General features: G+C 31.3%; 2 protein-coding genes across 3 annotated transcripts in view; both read right to left on the reverse strand.

Annotated features, from left to right (window-relative positions):
• LOC105430943 (tachykinin-like peptides receptor 86C) overlaps positions 1-4,748 on the reverse strand; it is a 41,350-nt gene extending 36,602 nt beyond the window's left edge. Inside the window, exon 1 of the mRNA XM_089071363.1 lies at positions 3,229-4,748. Coding sequence (XP_088927489.1) covers positions 3,229-3,616 — 388 coding nt within the window. The 5' untranslated portion in view covers positions 3,617-4,748. The remainder of the gene's footprint in view (positions 1-3,228) is intronic.
• A 6,755-nt stretch (positions 4,749-11,503) lies between these two features.
• mAChR-B (muscarinic acetylcholine receptor) overlaps positions 11,504-22,208 on the reverse strand; it is a 40,268-nt gene continuing 29,563 nt past the window's right edge. For both annotated transcript variants that reach the window (XM_011644774.2, XM_089071362.1), the window contains exons 3-5: positions 19,963-20,168; positions 19,504-19,698; positions 11,504-18,774 (exon numbers count right to left, since the gene is read on the reverse strand). In XM_011644774.2, coding sequence (XP_011643076.2) covers positions 16,475-18,774; positions 19,504-19,698; positions 19,963-20,168 — 2,701 coding nt within the window. In that variant the 3' untranslated portion in view covers positions 11,504-16,474. The remainder of the gene's footprint in view (positions 18,775-19,503; positions 19,699-19,962; positions 20,169-22,208) is intronic.

Here is a 22,208-nt window from a genome sequence, read left to right on the forward strand (position 1 = left end):
GGAATAATATATATATATATATATTATTATATATATTATTATATATATTATTATATATATATTATTATTATTATATATTATTATATTATATATATATATATATATATATATATATATATATATATATATACTGCACGTTTATATGGTATGCACAGAATTTATATTAAAATAGAATTATAACTTGCAAATATCAAGAGTAATGCGTTACAACATGAATAAAAGATAAATTTATCTATTTTAATATAAATTCTGTGCATACCATATAAATGTGCAGTTACTTTTACAGATTCTCTGCAATTTCTAATGGTTGCGGAAATGAAATAAACGTAAAATAAAAATACAACCAGTACTGGTATAATGATATGGCTTATTCAAGTGCTAAAATGGATGTATATATATGTAAATAGTATATGCGTTAATAAGAACCTATAATAAGAACCTATAATAATATAACCTCAATTTGAAAGAGAAAGAGAGAATTTCAATTGTATGAAAACTGCAAACTGCTTTAATAAAGTACAAGCTAGGAAATTCATATTTACATATATATTTATGCTTTTCTTAAAATAGAAAATACATCTACATACATTAATTTATATTATCTATTGTTTATTATATAGGAATATGTAATAATATAAATTGATATAAAGATTATAAAAATATAATATATAATATATAAAAGATATAACATAATATCTTCGTTATTCATTAATAATCAGTGATACTTTATAATTTTAAATTTGATATGTATTGGGATATTTGATGAATTTATATTTGAATATTGAAATTTTAGCCTTTAAATATTTGTCTCCAATAATTTTATTTTCAGCATAGAAATAAATATCGATTCGAAAGATACATATAACTGAAAGATAAAATATAAAAACACTTATAAAAAAAATAAAAAAGGTCTGTAAATTTGTAAAACTAAAATTATTATTATAATGAATTTGTAGAAGAGATTTTAATTAAATATCGGAGTTTTTATATATTTTTTTAAATATTCATTTTCTTGTACGAGTGTTTTAAATGCATATTTTGTAAAAATGAAATTTATCGATATGCTAAATTTAATTAAATAATAAACTGATATTATGTATTTTATTTGCACATTTATACATAAAATTATTTATAAATTACGCAAAAAGAAAAAATGTATGTAATTTGTATAATAAGACAATGTATTTTTTTATCGATTCAAAAATAAATTGTACTTGTTTCTGAATATGCATGCTTGAGATGATGGTGAGATAAAGCAGTCAGAAATACGTATAACAAGAGACAAGAGCTTAACGTAAAAAAAAAGTAATGAAATAATCAATATTATAAGGTAAAACTATATAATACAAAATCTTTTTATACATAATTATTTTTTTAATTTGTCATTAAATATTATTTCCAAAAATTTTTTATAAATTGCAATTTACAACAATGCATTTTTATTATTTCATTAATAGACACGCGGTTGTTAATGTTTGTAAATTTTTATTGCTAAAAATTGATCAATTTATCAATTTATTGTTGGCAAAAATGTATTGTAAATATGTTTATTTTTGCTAAATGTGAAAATTGATAACTGATCATCAAAATATTTTTATAAAATATGCTGTGATATAATACTGTTATTACTGTTAATACATATACGTTAGATTATTTAAAATTATTCATTGATATTTCTGTGTTCAAGTAGTAGCACAAACTTACATAAAACTTATATAAGCTAAAACTGCTCTTCTTCTGACGTAGATAGGATGGTATATTTTATCGTATGTAAAGATTTATTTCGCTTCATGTTTCGTTTGTTTTTATCAAGTGTTTATACCGTTTATATCGAGAAAACAGTTTTCAACATAAGAAGAATGCATAAGGAATGAAATATTCAATCACTCAAGTTAAACGACTGAAAATTTCATGAGACTTTGTTATGTTATGTTCATAATACATGACATTATGAGGATGACAAAATGTTAATATATTTAAGAAATGATTTATTCAAATGATCATTTCGAATGAAATATGCAAGTAAATTTATGCAAGTAAATACATGTATATGTTTATTTAAATGTATGTTTATTTAAATGTATATTTATATTCAGAATAACAGACATCTGCTACTTTTTCTTTCATTTGTTCATTTGTTCTTTCGTCTGTAAGAAACATGGAACAATCATCCAACATTCTTCAAGACCCTGTAATGTTAATAGAACATATACCGATTAATTTTTTTACTAAGAAGACTGTTATTTTTCTTATATAATGTGAAATAATATAAAGAAGTTAAAAATAAGAACAATTGATGAATCTTATATCGTGTTATCTTTTATGAAGACAAGCACAATAAACTAAAGTGAACCAAAGTTTTGGATATATCATAGACTCGATCTTGATAATCTTATAGTGCACTAGTCTTTTATTAAAATTCTTTCCAATATCTAACATTTTTAGATAATGAAAAGAGTTTATCGTTAATAAGAAATAAAAAGATATAAATAAAATCAATGAAATTGCTAATCACCATGATCCATATGTATTAATATCATATGTAAAAATGTGTACATGTATAAAGAAAATGACGAACATTTCTTTTCTTTTCGGATGAAAGGTTTATTATTTTACTTGTTTGGAAGACGATTATCTACTTCATGCAACGTTTTAAACACCGTTTTAGTAAGAAATTGATAGTAATTATTACTGCTATTTGTATACCTACATATATTTAATTATTTCTTAGAAAAAATTATTGTCAAATAGATCATCATAATTTTAGATAAATTTTAGTTAAATGTTTAATAGCACCAATATATTGTTAAAAAATTATTAATTAAGACTTGTTTTAACTTTGTCTTTTTTCTTTTATTTATCGTATTTATTATTAAAAACTTTAGTTAAACAATGGCACGAATATTTAAAATTTTTGTTTCTAAATAATTTTGTAATAACTTATTTAATTAATATGCAAAAATTTAAGATTATGCTAATTTTATTATAATTTTAATGTTTTTATTTCATACATCTTCTGTTTTGCCTGACGTTTAACGAAAATTAATTTGTTATAAATTGCAAGGAAAAGATACATATTTTGGAAGTTGATATTTATAATAAGAAAAACCTGAATCTCGAAAAATTCCCTTTTGTTGAAAAAATCTATAGGAATGCAAAGCTTACAAAGCTTTGCTGAAAACTTCTCGGGCATGCTATATCACGTTTATATACAATCCATCTTCTTACCAAGTACGATCCATATAACGATAATATTGCCACCAGTTGCGACCAGCAGTATCACCGCGAATATCAAAGACCAGAAGAGCTTCTGCCACCACGGCAAATCGAACGGCCGTTTCTGGTTGACGAGAATACAGTCTAAGAGTGCCTGTCGAAGATGATCACGCATAGTTGACTTGTTCAATGCACCCTCGATAAAATAACGGATTTCGTTAAAATTTAATCTCAATAGCAATGTAATATTAAGCTCCAAAATCGATGCGCTGCAGTTGTATAAATGTTCCAAATGTGAGTTATTCATATTTGTAAGGGTTGCCTTTGACAATTGTATGGACAATTTCGAAGCTTCGTTCGTTCTCGTTGTCTTCCTGTTCGCTTCCTCGAAACAGCACATTAAATCGATTTTATGAGCTATACCGATTTCCTCCGACGTGACGCACAATGAACTGGCGAGTAACTATCATTATGATGGTTTAGCGATAGTTATTGTTCGTTTCGCCTTGGAAAGGTGTGCGCGTCGATACGAATTTATGGCACTTGATCGAAAGTCTTATATAGTTCGTTAGTCGCTGCATCGGACGCTGATAATTTTCCGATACAAAGGTCGTTGCATTGGTAAACACATGTAATTTTTCTCAATTCAATTTTATCTTTTAACTTCCAAATATTTTCTTTTTTAACTTATTGTCCATTGGGGATATCGGTCTGAAAGTCTGAATAAACGTAAAATGATTGTATCTCGAATCACGTAGATCTGCGGATATCTAATCTATTAAACGCTTGGAAATTTATATTAATTAATATAAATTTATATTAATATATTAATTAAATCTTCTGAGATTTGCTCTATCTTTACATAGATTTTATAAATTAGTTTAACAAATCTTTCTTAAAAACTTTTAAATGCTTAAAATTGTTTTATCTTTTTTCAACTTTACCGCAATTAATTGTATGATATTCTTAGCTAACATCACGTGTTTCTTTAATGTATTATTATATCGATGTGTTCTTAAATGTGCATAAATGTGACACCATTTAAATTTTTAAACATTTTTTATAAAACGTGCATGTTTAGATGGCGATCGCAAACGCAAATTTTTCATACTTCTTCGCATCATTAAAATGTACTTTAACACATTCAAAGCACAATATCGTTGACCAGTGCACATCTTCTTCAATCAGTTAATAGAAAACGCAAATCGTTGAACGCACACGATCCTTTTAAAGTTATTATCACTAACGGTAACAAACGATAAAATTTGTCAGCTACGTCCGAGAACTTAACAATATGCATCCACATGTTTGCTGTATATCTTGACTGCCTTTCGTCGATATGGCTGTCATTTAACTACACGCGATTTGTCAATCGATTCATCAATCGTTGGCATTATTGTCACAGAATTTTGCAACGCGCGCGCGTATCACGTAAACGACGATCGGCGTTAACGAATCATTCGTTTTGTCAATCTACATCGCTCGTCATGGTGGATCAAAGTCGGTGTTCCGTACCGAAGAACCCCGTCGGCGATACTGAAACGGCTCAAAAGCGCGTTCATTCAGTGGTGCGTGCGCACCGTGATTCTCACACCCCTTTCCTTCATCACCCACCCTCGTCGAGACTTTCCACTTTGGACACAAGTGTCCAGCTGATGAGAAAATACGCGAGTGTCTGCGTCGATTCGAGCCGGATATCAGTACGCTCGTCGATTTATGACGACTATTTCTCAGGATAAAAGTTGAAAGATTTGCGTCACGTGTGCTGGGACACTTTTCAAATGCAACAGATGTTTTATATTACGTGCGGGAATGCGTTTGGGGATCTAGCCGGGATTTCCTAAGATTTAATGCAGATTTTGATCTCACGTGATGAATCCACTGTTATTGTAATCTCGCATTTTACATTTTTCAGATTTTATGTATTTCCCATTTTGTAAGGAGATTTTAAGCTTTATATTTTAAAAAAAACACTCGCGCATAATAACGGGATAAAGATTCGGGAAAAAAACCTCCATATTTTATATAAAGATATTATATAAAGATTTTATATAGACACATTGCGTAATTTTATGTTTTATTTATACGTTGTGCCATTCAGTTTATTAATCTAAATGGATTTTCAATTTCTTTTTGTTTTTATTAAATCAAATTACTCAAATATATTGAGCCGTGTCAAGTGTCAAGTATTTTTATTAGCATGATTTTTTAACAGGCAAAAATTGAATTAATTACGGAATAAATGAAAATGTTACGCGCTAGAATAAAGATAATGTTCAGAATTTATCCGCCGATATTAGTGAAAATTTTTATCGGTAAATAAGCGTGCTAGACATTGTAATTTGAGAAGTTACTTCTACAGAAAGTACACGAACATTTGCCACGCTAGGCAAGGCTGTTCGAGTTTGTTGGTGGAATTAAATAGGGATAGTGAAGAATTAAATTCTCCGCTCTGACATTTAATTAATGCGAATTGTCGAAAAGGAATGTCTTATGCACGAAAAACGATTAATTGCGCGGTAAGTTATTTTTAGAAGAAGATTTTTTTCTATTATTTTGTACAATTTGTGACAGTCTACGAAATTTTATTTAGTCCTTTCACAAAACTATGTCATGATTTTGATAAAGTTTTATCTATCGCATTTATTTGATCAGACTTTGTACTAATGATTTTGTCATGGATAAATGTCACTTTCCTTTCGTACGAATGGATATGATAGTAATCGTACCGTTCCTTCGAAAAGGGACCGAGTTATATCCGTGCTTGTTATAGCAGAAAAACTCGTCAATGAAAGGCGAGTTTGTCACATCAAGTTTCATCTTTGAGTTTAACTTTATTATATCTTTCATATAAAATATTCGCCAAATATAGAAAAACCTATTTCACAGAGAGTCGTAACTAAATATATAACAAAGTATTATTATAACTATATTATTACTATATTGATAAATATTTTCCAATGCCGCTTAGTCAAAATTATTTAGTAGTAAAATAACAATTTTAAAATAACAATTTTAATTATATTAAATTTATAAACATAACATTTTGATTAAATTTTAAAGTTTTAATTTATTTATTATATTTTTTAATATTAGGATATTTTATTCTATAATTCTCTCTTTTAAGACAAAGTAAAACTTTTATGACAAAATGAAAGCTTTTATAAGAGTTCTTAAAAAAAGATAATGTTATTTTTTTTCAATTAAAATTGTTGGCAGAAAAAGAAAACACTATTTTTCTGTCAATTAAGACATTGTAGTAAATTACAATATAGGTATCAAAAGATATCGAAAGCAGTATTGTGTTTCAAACTTGGGTCAATATAAAACTAAAAGTTTACAATTTTAGAAAGATAAAGAAAAAGAGCATCTTTCTTCTCGTTTAACTATATTCATATTCAGACTTTCAACTTAAGTGAGAGTGGAAAAGTATTCTCCTCACGTACTGTTGACTTCACATTGAGATATCTCATCACACAAAATATGAAGATCTCAGGAAAACTTTTTATGGATATCTCGGAAGCAAATTCAAGTAGCATTAGACATTGACTGCTTATTTCAATCTGAAAAACTGTTGAATATTTGAATATTTAACAAGAAATGGAAATACGCGATTTATCAATCTTTTCAATTAATATTCCGCCAGAAAAATAAATGAATTCAATCACTCGCTTGGAAGAGGTAATATTGAGAGGAACCGATAAAACGGTTAAAATTATTCAATAAAGATTTAATCGAATAAACCTTTTAAAACACACTATTAAAAGAAATTTATTAAACGATTTATTAATAATTCATTTAAATCTTTAAAATAATTTTAATTGGAAGATACATACAATTATCAATTTATATGTCTACAGTAATTAATCTTTTTAACTCACTTTTAATGCTTTTTAACACTCACCTAAAATAACAGCAATTACAACAACAATTAACAAATAGAAAATAATATTTATATTAATATATTTATGTGAGTTAATAATAATATATTTTAACTCGTGCAAACACAAGAAATATGAAATTTTTTTTGAAGATATGTAAACAAAAAAAAAATTTCGTCTCTTAAATCATGATTATATATTCTTATGTACAAGCAAGATATAATATTATAATTTTTATCATTTTTTCAGAAGATTTTTAATCCTGAGTTGAGCAAAAGTAATATTTGCATCAATATAAATTTAGTCAAATCAAGAAAATTTTTAAGAAGATTGTAATATTTTTATATATGAGAATATTTGTCTTTAACATACATTTAAGATACATTTTGCCTGTGTAACATGTATAGTAAGACAGAGTCTTTTAAAAAGCTCATCAGTTATAAGTTTTTAAAATTCAAGTCTTATATGGATTAAATAAATATAAGATTTGGACAAACAAAAATAATTTAGTGATTGAAATATGTTTAATTTATTTAATAGAATGTGTTACATATCCGTTAATAATTAAATTATAACTAAATAATTTAAATTTATTTTTACTTTAAAATAAAATTTTTATAAAGCATAAAATAATCTTTTTAGACGATGTTTCAACAAATCCCATTTGTAATTTATTTGCGAATTGGATCAAAATTTTCTCACAAAATTATTTTAAAAATTTCTAGAAAAAGAATATGATTCTAATCCGAAACAATCTATTACATGCTATTACATAACTTTTCTTATATTATTTATATAAAATGTGTTACATATCCGTTAATAATTAAATTATAACTAAATAATTTAAATTTATTTTTACTTTAAAATAAAATTTTTATAGAGCATAAAATAATCTTTTTAGACCACGATGTTTCAGCAAATCCCATTTCTAATTTATTTGCGAATTGGATCAAAATTTTCTCACAAAATTATTTTAAAAATTTCTAGAAAAAGAATATGATTCTAATCCGAAACAATCTATTACATGCTATTACATAACTTTTCTTTATATTATTTATATTAACCAATATAATATGTAATTAACCTGCCTATTTATGTATTAATTATCCATTGTTTTAAAATATTTTGTTATTTATATATTTGCATTATTTACCAATTTTAGTCACGTCGCATATTTATCCTTTTTGTCGAGCGTCAAGTACATACATTTTCAAATACCTTGAAAAGTATCTGATATATGCGTGTCTCATAGGAGTTAGAATATACACACCTATACATCATCTCTCTCATGTATATATAGTGTATATATAACATATTATTATTCGCCAAAGGGAGACCCTCCGAGAATAGACAGATGTTTGTTGGAAGGATTACGACAAAATATTGGCGTTTCTCACTCGATAGTGAGCACATAATTTCCGAAATATATGTTTCACACAGATCTGTTTAGCATATAAAGTTAGGATTAAGTTACGACAGAAAATATTTATTTTCAAAATTAGTTAATCATGATTGAATATCTTTGAGAACAAAAAGTATAAAATATTCTCATTTTTATAGAAAACATATACTCTTGTTTGGGAATAATAATCTGCTGCATAGCTTAGAAAGAAAACAGAATAGAAGCAAATATAAATCCCGCATGATTGATATTGGTACGATTTAAACGAAAACAACTTGTTTGTCAACGTAAATAATTTTTGACTAAAAAAATATTTTAGTACGCGCACATATACAATTAGCTTTACATAAAAAATAATTTAAATTTTTTGGAATAAATTTTGGAATAAATTTTGTAACTTTCTACTGTTATGTAATTGATATTTTTAATAACAGAATTTAATTTAATTTTAAAATTCTCGGATTTTGGTATATCAAAAACATGTTTTTTTAGTATATCATATCTTCGGTTAAATTGTCCATGAAAACAACTCAAGTGAAGTTGAAACAAGAATTTAGCCCAAGCTTGAATTAAGCATGTAAGTCAAGATCTTATCTTTAATACAAGATTAAACTAAGTTCTTAATATAATATTTGCAAAGAATATACTTTGTAATTGGCCTTTTGTAACAAGACAATAACGTTAACAAAAACTTTTGAAAAATCTAAAGTTTCTTGAAATTCTTTAATTAAAATATATTCTTAAATAATTCTTTCATTTTTATTTATTTATCTTACAAATGTTATTTTACAAATTAAAGTAAAAATTAATGTACAACAAATTTTAAATTTTAAATAATACGATAGTATAATAGATTTGTTACGTGACTATCAAAGTGGATCACGTATTACCTAGACAGCACATTTGCGGTGACTCCCTATGGGATTTTACTTGAATTCGATCCTTTTCATGTGTCCCCTTTTCATGTTTTCCCCTTCTTGTGGTTTCTATTCACCTCACCAGTATGCGTACTACTAGAGTTTCACTAGGTATAATTAAATTAGCGTTTAATTAAATTATTTATCATTGATTCCGGTCACGAATCTTCGCGTACAAATGTCATAATTTGTTGCAGAAACTACGACTTTTTATTAATTTATTGAATTAATAAAAAGGAACGACATTCTACGTTAAAAAATACAAACTAAAAATGTAATTGATAATAGACGCAGACTATTTTTCATTAAAATGTTTTGATATAATAAAATTTAATATAAAGTAATATAAATTTATTTAAAGTAATTTAAAGTAATAAAGAATTACATGTGACGTATATACTTTTTCATTATTAAATTCTTAAATTCTCACATTTCGATATTTTAACCTAATATTATTTATAAATCACATAATAATAAAATTTATGTTAAAATGTGTTTCATATTTTTAAATTATACAACTCAGTCATTACTAGTTAATACTACTACTGAGTCATTACTCAGAAAAAAACATAGTAATATAAAATAAATTGACAAATTAAGTAAGAGTAAGTTTGAATTGTATACTAAGATATTTATTTATCAAATTATTTAATTTATCGATTAAAATTTAACAATACTAGGCACTGGTGCTGACATATATAAATAGGAAAATATTAAAACATCTGTAGATATATTCTTGTATATATATTCTTTAAACTTCCAATATGAATGATAAGTTTACGCTAATCTCTGTTATCGATTGAACCTATATTATCGAAAATATATGAAGAAAACTATATTTTTAAATTTATTGCATTATAATAATAATAATAATAATAATAATAATAATAATGCATACATTATGACTTATATATAAAATAAATCTATAAATCTTGTCAAATTTTAATTATTAGAGTTTCTTGTGTTATTATCATCCGTTGAGAAAATCTTATTTCATATTTTCATAAATTTACAATTATTCTAAAATTAACACATTTTGCCCAAATAACATTAAGTTAAAAACTATCATGTATATATTCATGTTAAAATTGATTTTACAAAGATGTAAACAAGATAGAAAGATAACAAATAGACACAGCCATTTATTTTTTATCGAATTGATACCAATTTTATTTTCAAATTCACTTGCTTGTTAACTGTACCGACAATCGAAACTCAATATGACTCGATATCAGAGAATCCTATACCCAGATTTCAATCGTCAGAAGGAATAGGATACCACATAGTGGTATCATATCGGTCAATAAAAAATTGCATTCTCGTTTTTAGATAAATATCTATGTCATTCCTATGTTATCCTAAACTCATCCCTATCAAATCAATCACAGTTCCTTGTACATAACATTTTTTTTAAATGTTATCAAGCTATCAAAATTTATAGATGAACGTATTAAACGTACGTATATTTTGCAAGTTGATACATCTTCAATTAGATGTCAGCACTTTTACTATATTCTCGTTTACATTTAAAATTGTATAGTTTGTAATCTTCATCATGTGTATAAATAATTATTATATCTCAAGTGAGTTCAGATTTTTATCTTTTGATTGACTAAGATTAAGAATGACTAAGATTATAAATAAAATTCAAATATCTTGAAATATTATTTTGCACAGTATAGCGCATTATATATATAATATAATATTTTAAGCGCTTTCATATCAATTTTGAAGAGATTAAGCAATCTTTATTATTATCTTGATTTTATATATTTTTATTGCACTATTGTATATAAAAGGATTATAAATTTGACAGATTTTATACTTACCTTATGTATCAATATAAATAATAATAATAATAATTACATATATTTTATTACATATTTACAAATTAACGTGTGAGAGAAAGAGAGACTATTTTATTATTATATTACTGCATTGTCTCACTTTATTATACTCATTTTTTACTTACAAGTTTAGCAATTAATTATCATTTATACTTCAGAACGCGTATTATTATGTATATATACGTGCACTGTCGTGCATGGCTTGCATATAGAGATGCAATATAAATAAAAGTCAATCGCTACTTGACAACATCTATGTCATAATTTTATTCGAACCTTAATTTATTCACATATACATTAATTTGAATTGCCAATTTGCAGGAGACACTTGACGTGACGAATATACTTCTAAATATCATATACTCACAATCAGAGCATGCCGCAGTATTCTAGAAGTAGTTTATAAAGCATTTGTATAATTATCACAACATACATTATATCGTATATAAATTGTATGTAAGAAATGAGAAGAGGAGAATGGTGGAAGATAAAAAAATAATCACAGAATAAAAACTGCATAAGAGAGAATAAAAAATAGTGTTTTCGAGGATTTGCTAAATCAAGATTGCTAAATGAATAGGGATGTATTGTCTGATAATTTAGCAGCGGTTACATTATCAATTTGCTCTCATAATATTTTTCTTAAAAATATATTTATAAAATAATGTAACATAAATATCAAATTAATTTTCTGTCTGTATTATCATGCACGTTATAAAATAATGTAAATTACGTTAGAAACAAAATTCCAAATATTCAATCTACCTTTAATTGTATTACTTTTTTATTAGTATTCACACACGCGCGGTTTACATTTCTTTCAATTTTAATAAAAAAAAAAAAAAAAAAAAAAAAAAAAGAATATTTTCAAGGAATTCGTGGCACGTTTCGATGTTATCTGCGCAAATAAGCAGCAGCAGCAGATAGCACAACTGAACTTATTTTCACCATATGAATTGTTTACAGACGAAGAATTTCCTATCTGAATTTTCCACGACAGGATTAAATTGAAATCGATCGAGCATAAAATGCACATTAATCGTGCATTTTCCGATCCGTTGCGCGCAATTTTGATGATTGTCCATTTCACGGACCTACAACGAGCAATCTACAATAAAAGCTTGACCGCCGGGAGGGAAATATAACGCGCAAATATATACTTATACTTTCGCCACGATCACTGATCTAGACAATACGCTTTATATACGCTCTTACATAGGCTCCACGGCTATTTTTATTACCGGTGCTTCTTTTAATCATGCTATCGCCTAGGGCTAATTATATTTATTCGCTAGATATTGTACCGTCTACCTGGTCTCCCTTCTCTTTTTAGCGCTACAACCCTTTACTGGTCTACCCACCATCACCGCTACGTACATATGCATATTTGTATACACGCTACAATGGCGCCCCGTTTACTAGCTTAATTGTTTCCCTACAAAGTCTGTTATCTCTGTACAATGTAAGCGCACCGCTACTTGTGCCCACGCAATACTTATCATATATTTCAATGTATCCTACAGTATCATACAGAAAAGTTCACTATGTTAGAGCTGCGACGTATCGTTTCCTTCAGCGATCAGTTAAGCTGATCTTTGGACTTAAGTCTTATTAAGCGGAATATTGTTTACACTGATGTTATATCATCACGTCGATCGTATCGAAGAATTTTTGATGCAAATCGATTTTTTTTTTTTATTGACGACGCACAGTTAATCATTAATCACGCTACGTCCTATCGCTAATTGTAACGACGCCAATGTTTTACATTCTAAATAGCCAAGATACAGAAGCGAAACGGTTTTTTTTTTTCGTTATTGATTATTATCGCAACGATTTTTCCTCACATTCTTTTCCACGAAGAAATTATAATCGCATATCATTCTACTTTTAACGTGTAACAATATAATGAAGAAATGAGCGTAGCACGAAATTTTTCAAGGCAAGAAAAAGCATAATACAACTACATAGCTAAATTTACTCAAGTAATTTATATGCAGGGTTGGAAAATAACGCCTTACGTATAGCGCTGTTATTACAATTATTTTTTTTCTGAATAATGGACTGATAACAGCGTTATCTTTTTTCAGTAACTGTGACAATAACGATAGCGTTACCTTTTCAGTAACGATGACATAATTACATTTTTTCAGCAATTATAATGAATTAAACAGTTATTTTTATCGTTACTTTTTATATTTTGTATCTATTTATGACATAATTTTTATATATTCAATGTTCTTCGATCGATAATCTAATCGATAATCTAAATAATTGTTATTATATTTAAGTCTTAAGAATAGTTTATCATAAACTAATTATAAAAACAGATTTTATAAATATTGTTTTTTTCAAAATTTATAAATAAAGAATTGTGAGAAGAAAAAAGTATAAATTTGGCTGTATTTATAAATTTAACGAAAACCACAATCTTTTTTATCTTGAGTATTTTAAAATCTTCTTAAATTTTTTTTTTAAATAACAATAACGGTAACAAATTATTTTTAAAAAGTAATTTTTCCAACCCTGTTATATGTTAGGAGCAAAATTTCAAATTGAAACGCTCTATTTGTGTTTCCGTAGATAAACGAGATGTCTTAATAAAGTCATTTTGTTATTAAGATGACCTTAATACTTATAACGTATATAACTGATAAATATATTTAGCATAATAAAGAAACAGGATAATTCTCACTATTGGCAGTGAATTTCGGAAGATATCCAAAGTGCCAAAATGTCCCGGTGGCGACTTTAAAATGCCAAAAATGATCACGCAATGTGAATGAATATAAAATCTTATTCTTGGGACATTCTGTGCTTTCTATGGAAGAACATGACGCGTTTCTAGCGGCAAGTTACAGCAGAATTATTCGATAAAATTTACGAGCGAAGCGCAATTGCGTACGTATCAAATTATATAAAGATAAAAAACTATATGATAAAGGCTATAATACAATAAAAAGTTTGCTGTTGCTTCCGATCGATTGGCAACTAAAAAACGATATTTATTTATTGGACATTACTTCTAATCGCACATATTAGAAACGAGAGAAAGAGAAATATAACAAATAGGAAAAAATGTGTATTTTTTAATCAAACCGATATAAATTCGAATATTGTTATATATTATTAAATATCTTTTTTGTCTAATCTTGAAGCATATAACAAGTTTGTAGTTTTAAAGTAAATTATTTAAATTGGCAAAATGTCAAAATTTTATTTGAGTTATACTTAATCAAAAGCTGTCCTTATATTGATGATATTTAATATTGATATTGATATTATTATTGAATATATGTGTATTGTCCTTTTTTCAAAATGTATATTGATAATTAAAAAGCAATTGTGGATGAAAAAAAATAAATTATTTTTTTATGTTTAACGAATTTAATGTTTAATGTATGTTATTATGTATGATTGATGCAATATCTAAGTATTACATATATATATATATATATATGTAAGTATTATTATGATTATAGGTCCATTTTAATACCACACTAATAAAATAATGATAGAAATGATAAAATGAGAAATTATAATATATCTTTTGAAATATATTCTCATATAATATAAATATAAAAATGTAAATCTCCGTCCACTTGCTTTCTCAATTGCTAATTAATTTATTAACTATTTATCGTTTATATGCCACTTACAAGCATTGCAGCTATCTTTAATTATATATATTTTTGATAAATTAGTTCTACTAATTAACAGAAATAATAATTTTGATTTCCTGCAATTGAGTTTGTATGTATTTGATTCATCCGCATCGTATAAACAAAGATAATATAAATGTAATGCCTTTATGAATATTGTTAAAAGATAACGAGGTATATGAATATGAATTATTTGTTACAATTTGTATCCATTTGCATTTTATAATTTGCAACAATCGTGAGACTGCTCACGTTTTTTGATAAGATGAAATGAAAAAATTAAATATTGTTGACAAAGATATCTTCAAAAATAAATAATATTACAACAAAGCTTTGTTGGTAATTTCAAATAACTATTCATATTTGCGACACAATAATCATTACATATGCACAAACTTTTTAAATAAAATAAAATAAATAAAAAATATATATATATAAAACATAGTTATATATTAATAATAAGAATATTGAATTTTTTAACAATTTAAAGTTAATTATTTGAACAAAAATAATTAATTAAATTATTAATTTTAATTATTTATTAAGACAAAATATCCTGTGTGTGTCGTGATAAACGCGAATATATTGTCACAAAACGTTAATCAGACATCGACGGAAGCTCGTTGAAGAGTACCGGATGTCATAAAATTCGAAGAGAAAAGGCCTGCGTATTAGGCCATCTCAAGGCAGTGTATATTCCGATCCACGAACGAGAGCCGTAAGAAAATCGTCAATTGTCCGGTACTTTTACGAAGGCGAGCTACCTCAAACTGATTCGTTGTTCATAAAAAAAGAGGTAAAATAACTCATAAAATATTTGAATATCATATCTGGAATTAATAATGCAACGCGAAGACATTTCACGATTGCTGCATACAATAAAAGGGGACAGCCCTTTGTTGAAAGCAACTGACATTTTATGATATCAATATCTTATATTACTCAATATTTTCACTTTTCGTCTTTCGTGATGAACGATGTTTTTTCGTTCGATTTACAATAAATAGTTAAGATTAAATACGATAAAATTACTCTACTTTAATAATAATTTTCTAGCAGCGTTTTTCACAATTTCTCTCTCTTTCTCTCTCCCCCCCCTCCCTCTCTCTCTCTTTCTCTCTCTCTTTTTCTATGATATGGATCGCGAAGTATTAGGAATGCATCTCCTTTCAGCAAAATTTATTATTGTAGTGTACATATAATTGCTAAAAACTACATACACCTGTCGTACGCACGCGTCCTGCTCACGTAAATGTTAATAAATATTCACACATGTGTACAGCGTATGTACAAACGAGTATAACTTTCAATCAGCTCGAGTGTGCTATAGTATTATGTACAAAAGGCTCGTAACACTTGACTTCGCCGGCGAGTCTTAAAATATTATTCTCATTTTATTATTGTCCGAGTTCACCACAGTTACGACAAGTGAGTGTAATTCGGTATTAAGTATGGAAGGCCATCTTCTTCGCCGAGTCTGTGTTAGTTATCTTACGTTATCTACATTATCAAAACGAGCATTCTCTCCCTTCTCTCGCCCGCGACTACTTTACGTCATGTGCAGATCCCCCTTCAATATCCTGGTGAAGGTCTTCTTGAACTGCTGATTCGCCAGGGCATAGCAGAAAGGATTCATGGGACTGTTGGCGTAGCACAAGAAGTATGAGAACATGAAGAGGTGCTCGTTCGTGCACGGTGGATTCGCACAGAAGCCCTCTACCAGTGCCAATATGTGATAAGGTGTCCAGCAAGCGACGAACGCCCCCAGGATGAAGGATATCGTGCGAAAGGCCTTGCGCGCCCTGTTCTCCGTTCGTGATTTCTGCCGGCCTACCGTGAGATCCTTCTTCTGCGTTTTCGCCTTCAAACGCTTCCCGATGGACTTGACGAAGTCGCGCCGGGAGCCGCTCTGCTCCGCGTCCGACGTTTCCTTCTGCTTCTTCGACGACTGACTCCTCGCCTCCTTGTTACCGGTGGCGACCGAGACCAGCGGTATTATGCTGCTGGACGACGAGTTCTGCGGCTGATTACTGCTCGTCTTGATAGGCTGATCCGAGAATCGATCGGTCGTGCCGTTGGACGATTCCATCGGCATTGCCGCGGCCGTTGTGACCACCGTCGTCACCGGTTGACGCTTCGTCCCGTCGGCATTGACCGAGACCTCCGTGTGCACCTTGCTGACGGTGGGCGACGTCTGCGACGCGACGTTCGTCTGATGCGTTATGAACACGCGCGGCGGGTGCGTTTGACTCGATGCGTTCGACATCGTTGGTGGATTGTGCTGTGGCTGCTGTTTGCTCTGCGCGATCTGAGCGAGTTGATTGGTACCAGCTTGCTGAGCGGTCGCTCTGATCAGAGCGGTTTGCAGCAAGCTGGTACTCGCGCCGGCCGTCATGGTGGTTCCCAGGATAGGCGACGGCGGTGCCGTCGACAACGGATTCGCCAGGCTGCAGGAGAAGGAAGACGGTGGACTTTCGTAAGAAGGACTGGGCACGATGATGGAACTCTCGTCCATGTATCGTAAATCACCGCCGTCCAGACCGGTGAGGATGTCGTAGGTGCCGTGACCATGGGAGCGTACGATCAACGACCTGGGTCTGTCGGTGGACGAGGACGTCGTCGGGCTGTCCGAGATCGGCGGGCTGCTCTGGAACTGCATGGGCGGCGGTATGATGTTTTGTTGACTGCTATTGATCGACGCTCGTTTAAGTTGAGCGGGCGGCGTCGCCTCGGCCGAGGCGATCAGTTGTTGATTGCCGTCGGGGTCATTCGATTTCAAGGATTGTTCGGGCGTTAGCGTCCGGCTGCTGGACCTGTCGGGCTCGGCGGGATTGTCGGTGTCCAGGAGGCTGAACTCCTGTATCTTCGGCAGTGTTTGAGCTTTCTGCGTCGGGGTGTCGCGCGTAGGACTCGTCGGCAATAGTTTCCTCGTCGTTGGCACACTCAGCTCGACCTTGATCGGCACGATGCCGTTCAGGCGTCCGTTAGTGGCGAAAACCTGGAGAGCGCCGGACTGAGCTACCAGACCTGCCAGCGAGGATCGTTTTCTGATACTGACTTGCTGAGCGGTACCGGCGGTACTCTCCTCGTCGGAATCGAAGGCGGGGCTACTGGAACGTTCGGACTTCTCGGTTTCCGTCACCGTGATATTCGCGGAAACATTTTTGCTCGAGGAGTCCAGCGTCGTTGCGCCATCGGTGGTCTTCGCGGTCGTCTTCTGCATGGTCGTGGCATCCGCTCCGACAACACTGTCATCCATCGACGTGGTCCCGATCTTCGGTTTGTCCTGACTCAGCAAGGTGCTTTGTGTCTTCGACATACCTATACCGGCAGCGCGACCGGCCATACCGGACATCGCGCCGGCGCTCAGCGCGACCATTGACTGCATCTTGCGCTGCTTGGCCTCGCTCTTCTTCTGCATATCGTAGGCGGTTTTGTATATGCCGCCATAAAGAATGAACAGAACGATCAGCGTCGTCCAATAATATCCTATTATCAGCGCGGTATTGAATACCGGATCCTTGAGGAACTGTACGGCGCACTGGCCTGGATTTAGGTCTCTGTAACCGATGAAGTGCTCCCAGCCGAAGATGCTGATGAAAAACAGTAGCGCCGGTATGATCCAGGTGATAGTCACCATCCAGATTACACGCTGCTTCGTCCGCCAGCTGCGATACTGAGCTGCTATCTTCACCGAGCAGAAACGATCGATCGTGATCAGGAGAACGGTGTATTGGGACACAAGGCATACCGTATAGTCCACTGACAGCCATAGATCGCAGAGGAGAGGTCCCAGATTCCAATATCCCATTAGCACGTAGACTGTGTAGAACGGCATCGACACGGTGCCTGCACAACAATTACGTCGTTACTTGTATAGCCGGTTTCTCTCGCCACGTATATCTGATTACTCGTATTCTGCATTCAAACAGACCTCGCGATAACTAAATTACACATCTGTATGATTACCATCACCGATGAATACATTGGGATCCATTTGTGATTGAGAGATTTGCATTAGAAATACTGTCAAACCATCGTGAAGCTATGTCGTATCAAAGAACGCCAATCAAAACGCAGCGTAGAATAGGAGTAGCAAAATACAAAATTGGAATAAAATTTAAATATTTTGTTACAGAAATATGCACTTTACATAATTTTAGTATAATTCTTGTTTATAGATTATATAAAATATAAAATCACTCAATATTATATAAATTTGTCAATAACATCAAAATTCTTCAATATTTGAAAATTATGAACCTTTGAAAAATTAATAATAGATTTTTTGAAAAATTAATTACTGACATAAAAAAATTACAAATTATTAAATAATATTTTTCAAAAATTTTTTGTAAATTTAAATTTACAAAATGATTTATTAAAGTATTATTTTTATTTTCAATATTGCTTCGTTTAAATGTGATTTGTGGACAATTTTTGCTCTCGATACGGCTTGCATGGTTTAAATATTTCAGGATAGATTTAAGATGTAACGTGATATCTTTTTTATGGATCGACACAACGTTCACTGTAAGGGGGGAGGAAAACGAAATACGGAAATTTCGTAGAACTTACCGATAAGCATATCAGTAGCAGCTAATGATGCGATGAAATAGTTGCTCGGTTGCCTGATGGCCCTATCTACGATGAATGCCAGAAGAACGAGGATGTTACCGCCGATAGTTAGCAGTATGCATATCGCCAGACAGATAGCAATCAGTACGGTCTGCCAGAGCGTAAATGGTGGCAAAACGGGCACCAGAGATTCATCTATTTGATAGACATAAAGCTTTAGCTCAGCAAGTGATACACATGCATGTTAATATGAAGATATTTATAACATTACGGTGTAATGTGCAATAAACAGCCTCGATAACACGTTCGCATTTGTTATATAACTTGAAGAAACAAGGAAGAAATATACGATTGTGCAACAGAATATATATTCTGTATATACTTTATTCGAAATTTATAACTCTTCCTCACGAGCTCTGCAAATCGCATGATCGTATGGCTTAATTTCAATTACATTACCCGACGTTGGCGAAGTCGTTGCGTTTCCAAAAGTCGAGGTATTCGTTACGTTTGTCGAGAACCATTCGGGCAGAAGTTCCGCGTATTCGCCGCTGATCCAGCGCGGGTCATCCGGGTCAGGCCATGTTCCATTGAATGAGGTACATTCTAACTTCAACGTGTCAGACAGAAATCGACATAGGCGATCCCGTTGTCTCTTCAGCTTCCTAGGAACAATAGAGCCTTTCTTTTTACTATTAACTATAATACGAGAAATAGAGGGTGGTTCTGAATTCCCGCCAGTCGCGGGAATGAATGAAAAATTCATTATGGTAAATTTTTTTCGTTAATTAGTCTGATGTAGGGTAACGCGCGTACGGCAGTTTTTATGGAAATAAATAGCGCTCGCGTGAGATACCGTTACTTCTGAAAATTTCTCTACGTAATTCCCCGTAACGGGTAGACCAAATCTAGGCTAATGATATGCGCCCAAAGAAAAAAGAAACACACCGGGCATTTGTGTCTAATCACAGATTAGATAAAATCTGGTGGATTAATTCCATTTGTGCTCGACAGCTACTTCCACCCACGCGTGTAAATTACATTTAACGCATAAAGAGAAGTTCGATAGTTCGATGAATCACAGTGCTTCTATTCCTTCGTCGTGGCTGCGTGTTTGTTACCATCGAAGAAAATGTGACACCGGTATTTCCTGATTCTCTACACAGCGGCATACACGGCCCTACTCTCTGGAGCGTCGCTGCAGCGACGACACGAGAAACGAGTCAAAGGCTGAATACACCAGGCGCACAATGAGCTTGAAATAAGCATGAATGGAACCACATTCAATCCCCGCGCCGGTCTCATCGCCGGTAGGCAAAAAGCGACAAGGTACGGCCTTAAAGAGGGTGAACCCGTTTTTAAATCATTCAAGCAGTCGATCGGAACTTACACAGTCTGAAATTGCAGGCAACAGTCTACTTTTGCCGTAATTCAAAGATTAAGTGGCTTCGGAGCAGAGCAATCAAACATCTTCTTATCGATATTTCATCGCTTCATAAAATAAATCGCACGCTACCGTTCTCCACTTATTTCCGCACTCTTTTCGTGCGCAAATTCGTACTATCAAAAGAACATTATGAATTATGAACTTACATTAATAAACGATGTAAAAACTATACTTGACATATGTTTGTCTTTTTACTCTTGAGGTATATCGTTTTACCATAACATTATGTTCTTCATCAAATATTTATTTTTCTATGAATTATTGAGAATTACTTATTGAGAAATCCCATCTTCGTAGTTTTGTGCGATATATTCTGGTTAAATTACATTTACAGGTATATTTCATACTTGTAAATAGCAGTTCAATCTGACGGCTGATGATAAAATAATGCAAACACTCTGTGCATAGGCTGTCAATGCACGGATACCCTATTATGAGGTTGAATGAGAACTCTAACTCCAGCTTAGGGAATCGTTTCAACGAGGAGAACACGAGTCACGAGATTATCGCGTCTAAAGTTCAGCTGCACCGGAGTTCTCACGAAGGATAAAACCGAGCATGACCCGTGATACACCCTCGATTTTCACGTTTTCTTCAACGTACGTCAAAGAAATTCTCAGACATTCAGTGCCGACAAGCATCATAGAGAGCATGTTGATACAATGCACGGGTAATTTTTTGCGTGATGTATTCAATATGGATAGCGAATATTTCCAATTGTACATTATTATAATTAATAACTTGATAACTGTAATTATCATAATTGCGTGTTTGAAATTACAGATATATAAAAATAATGTATTAATTTAATTAAAACAACATAGAGCGCGCATACTTGATGCCATTTTTTTATCTTTCTGTGAATAATTCGTTCATATTGATTTATTATTCTGAGAATTTTTAAACACCTAGATATCGATTTAACTCTAACATATCTTTGGAAAGTTTTATTCTCATAAATATTGAAACATCCTTTTTAATTTCTGTCATATGCTTAATTCTATTTCCAGTAAATTTTACAACTTGATGAATCTTACGTTAACATTATATACGATGGCAAATCCCCAACGTAAGTATCTGAGAAATCGTGAGAATAAAGAATGAGGTATGATATTATTTCCCTTGAGTAAATACTTGTTCTCGTTATTCGTGAGCATCCTCCTTGTGCACCCCCTACCGTTGGAATCATTCATAAATACTTGTCCTCGTTATTGCTGTACTTTTACTTTACGAAGCTATTGTGAGCCATCCTTAAAAA

This window comes from Pogonomyrmex barbatus, unplaced genomic scaffold, assembly GCF_055798465.1.
Source record: "Pogonomyrmex barbatus isolate J1 unplaced genomic scaffold, ASM5579846v1 scaffold12, whole genome shotgun sequence".
Taxonomy (NCBI): Eukaryota; Metazoa; Arthropoda; class Insecta; order Hymenoptera; family Formicidae; genus Pogonomyrmex; species Pogonomyrmex barbatus.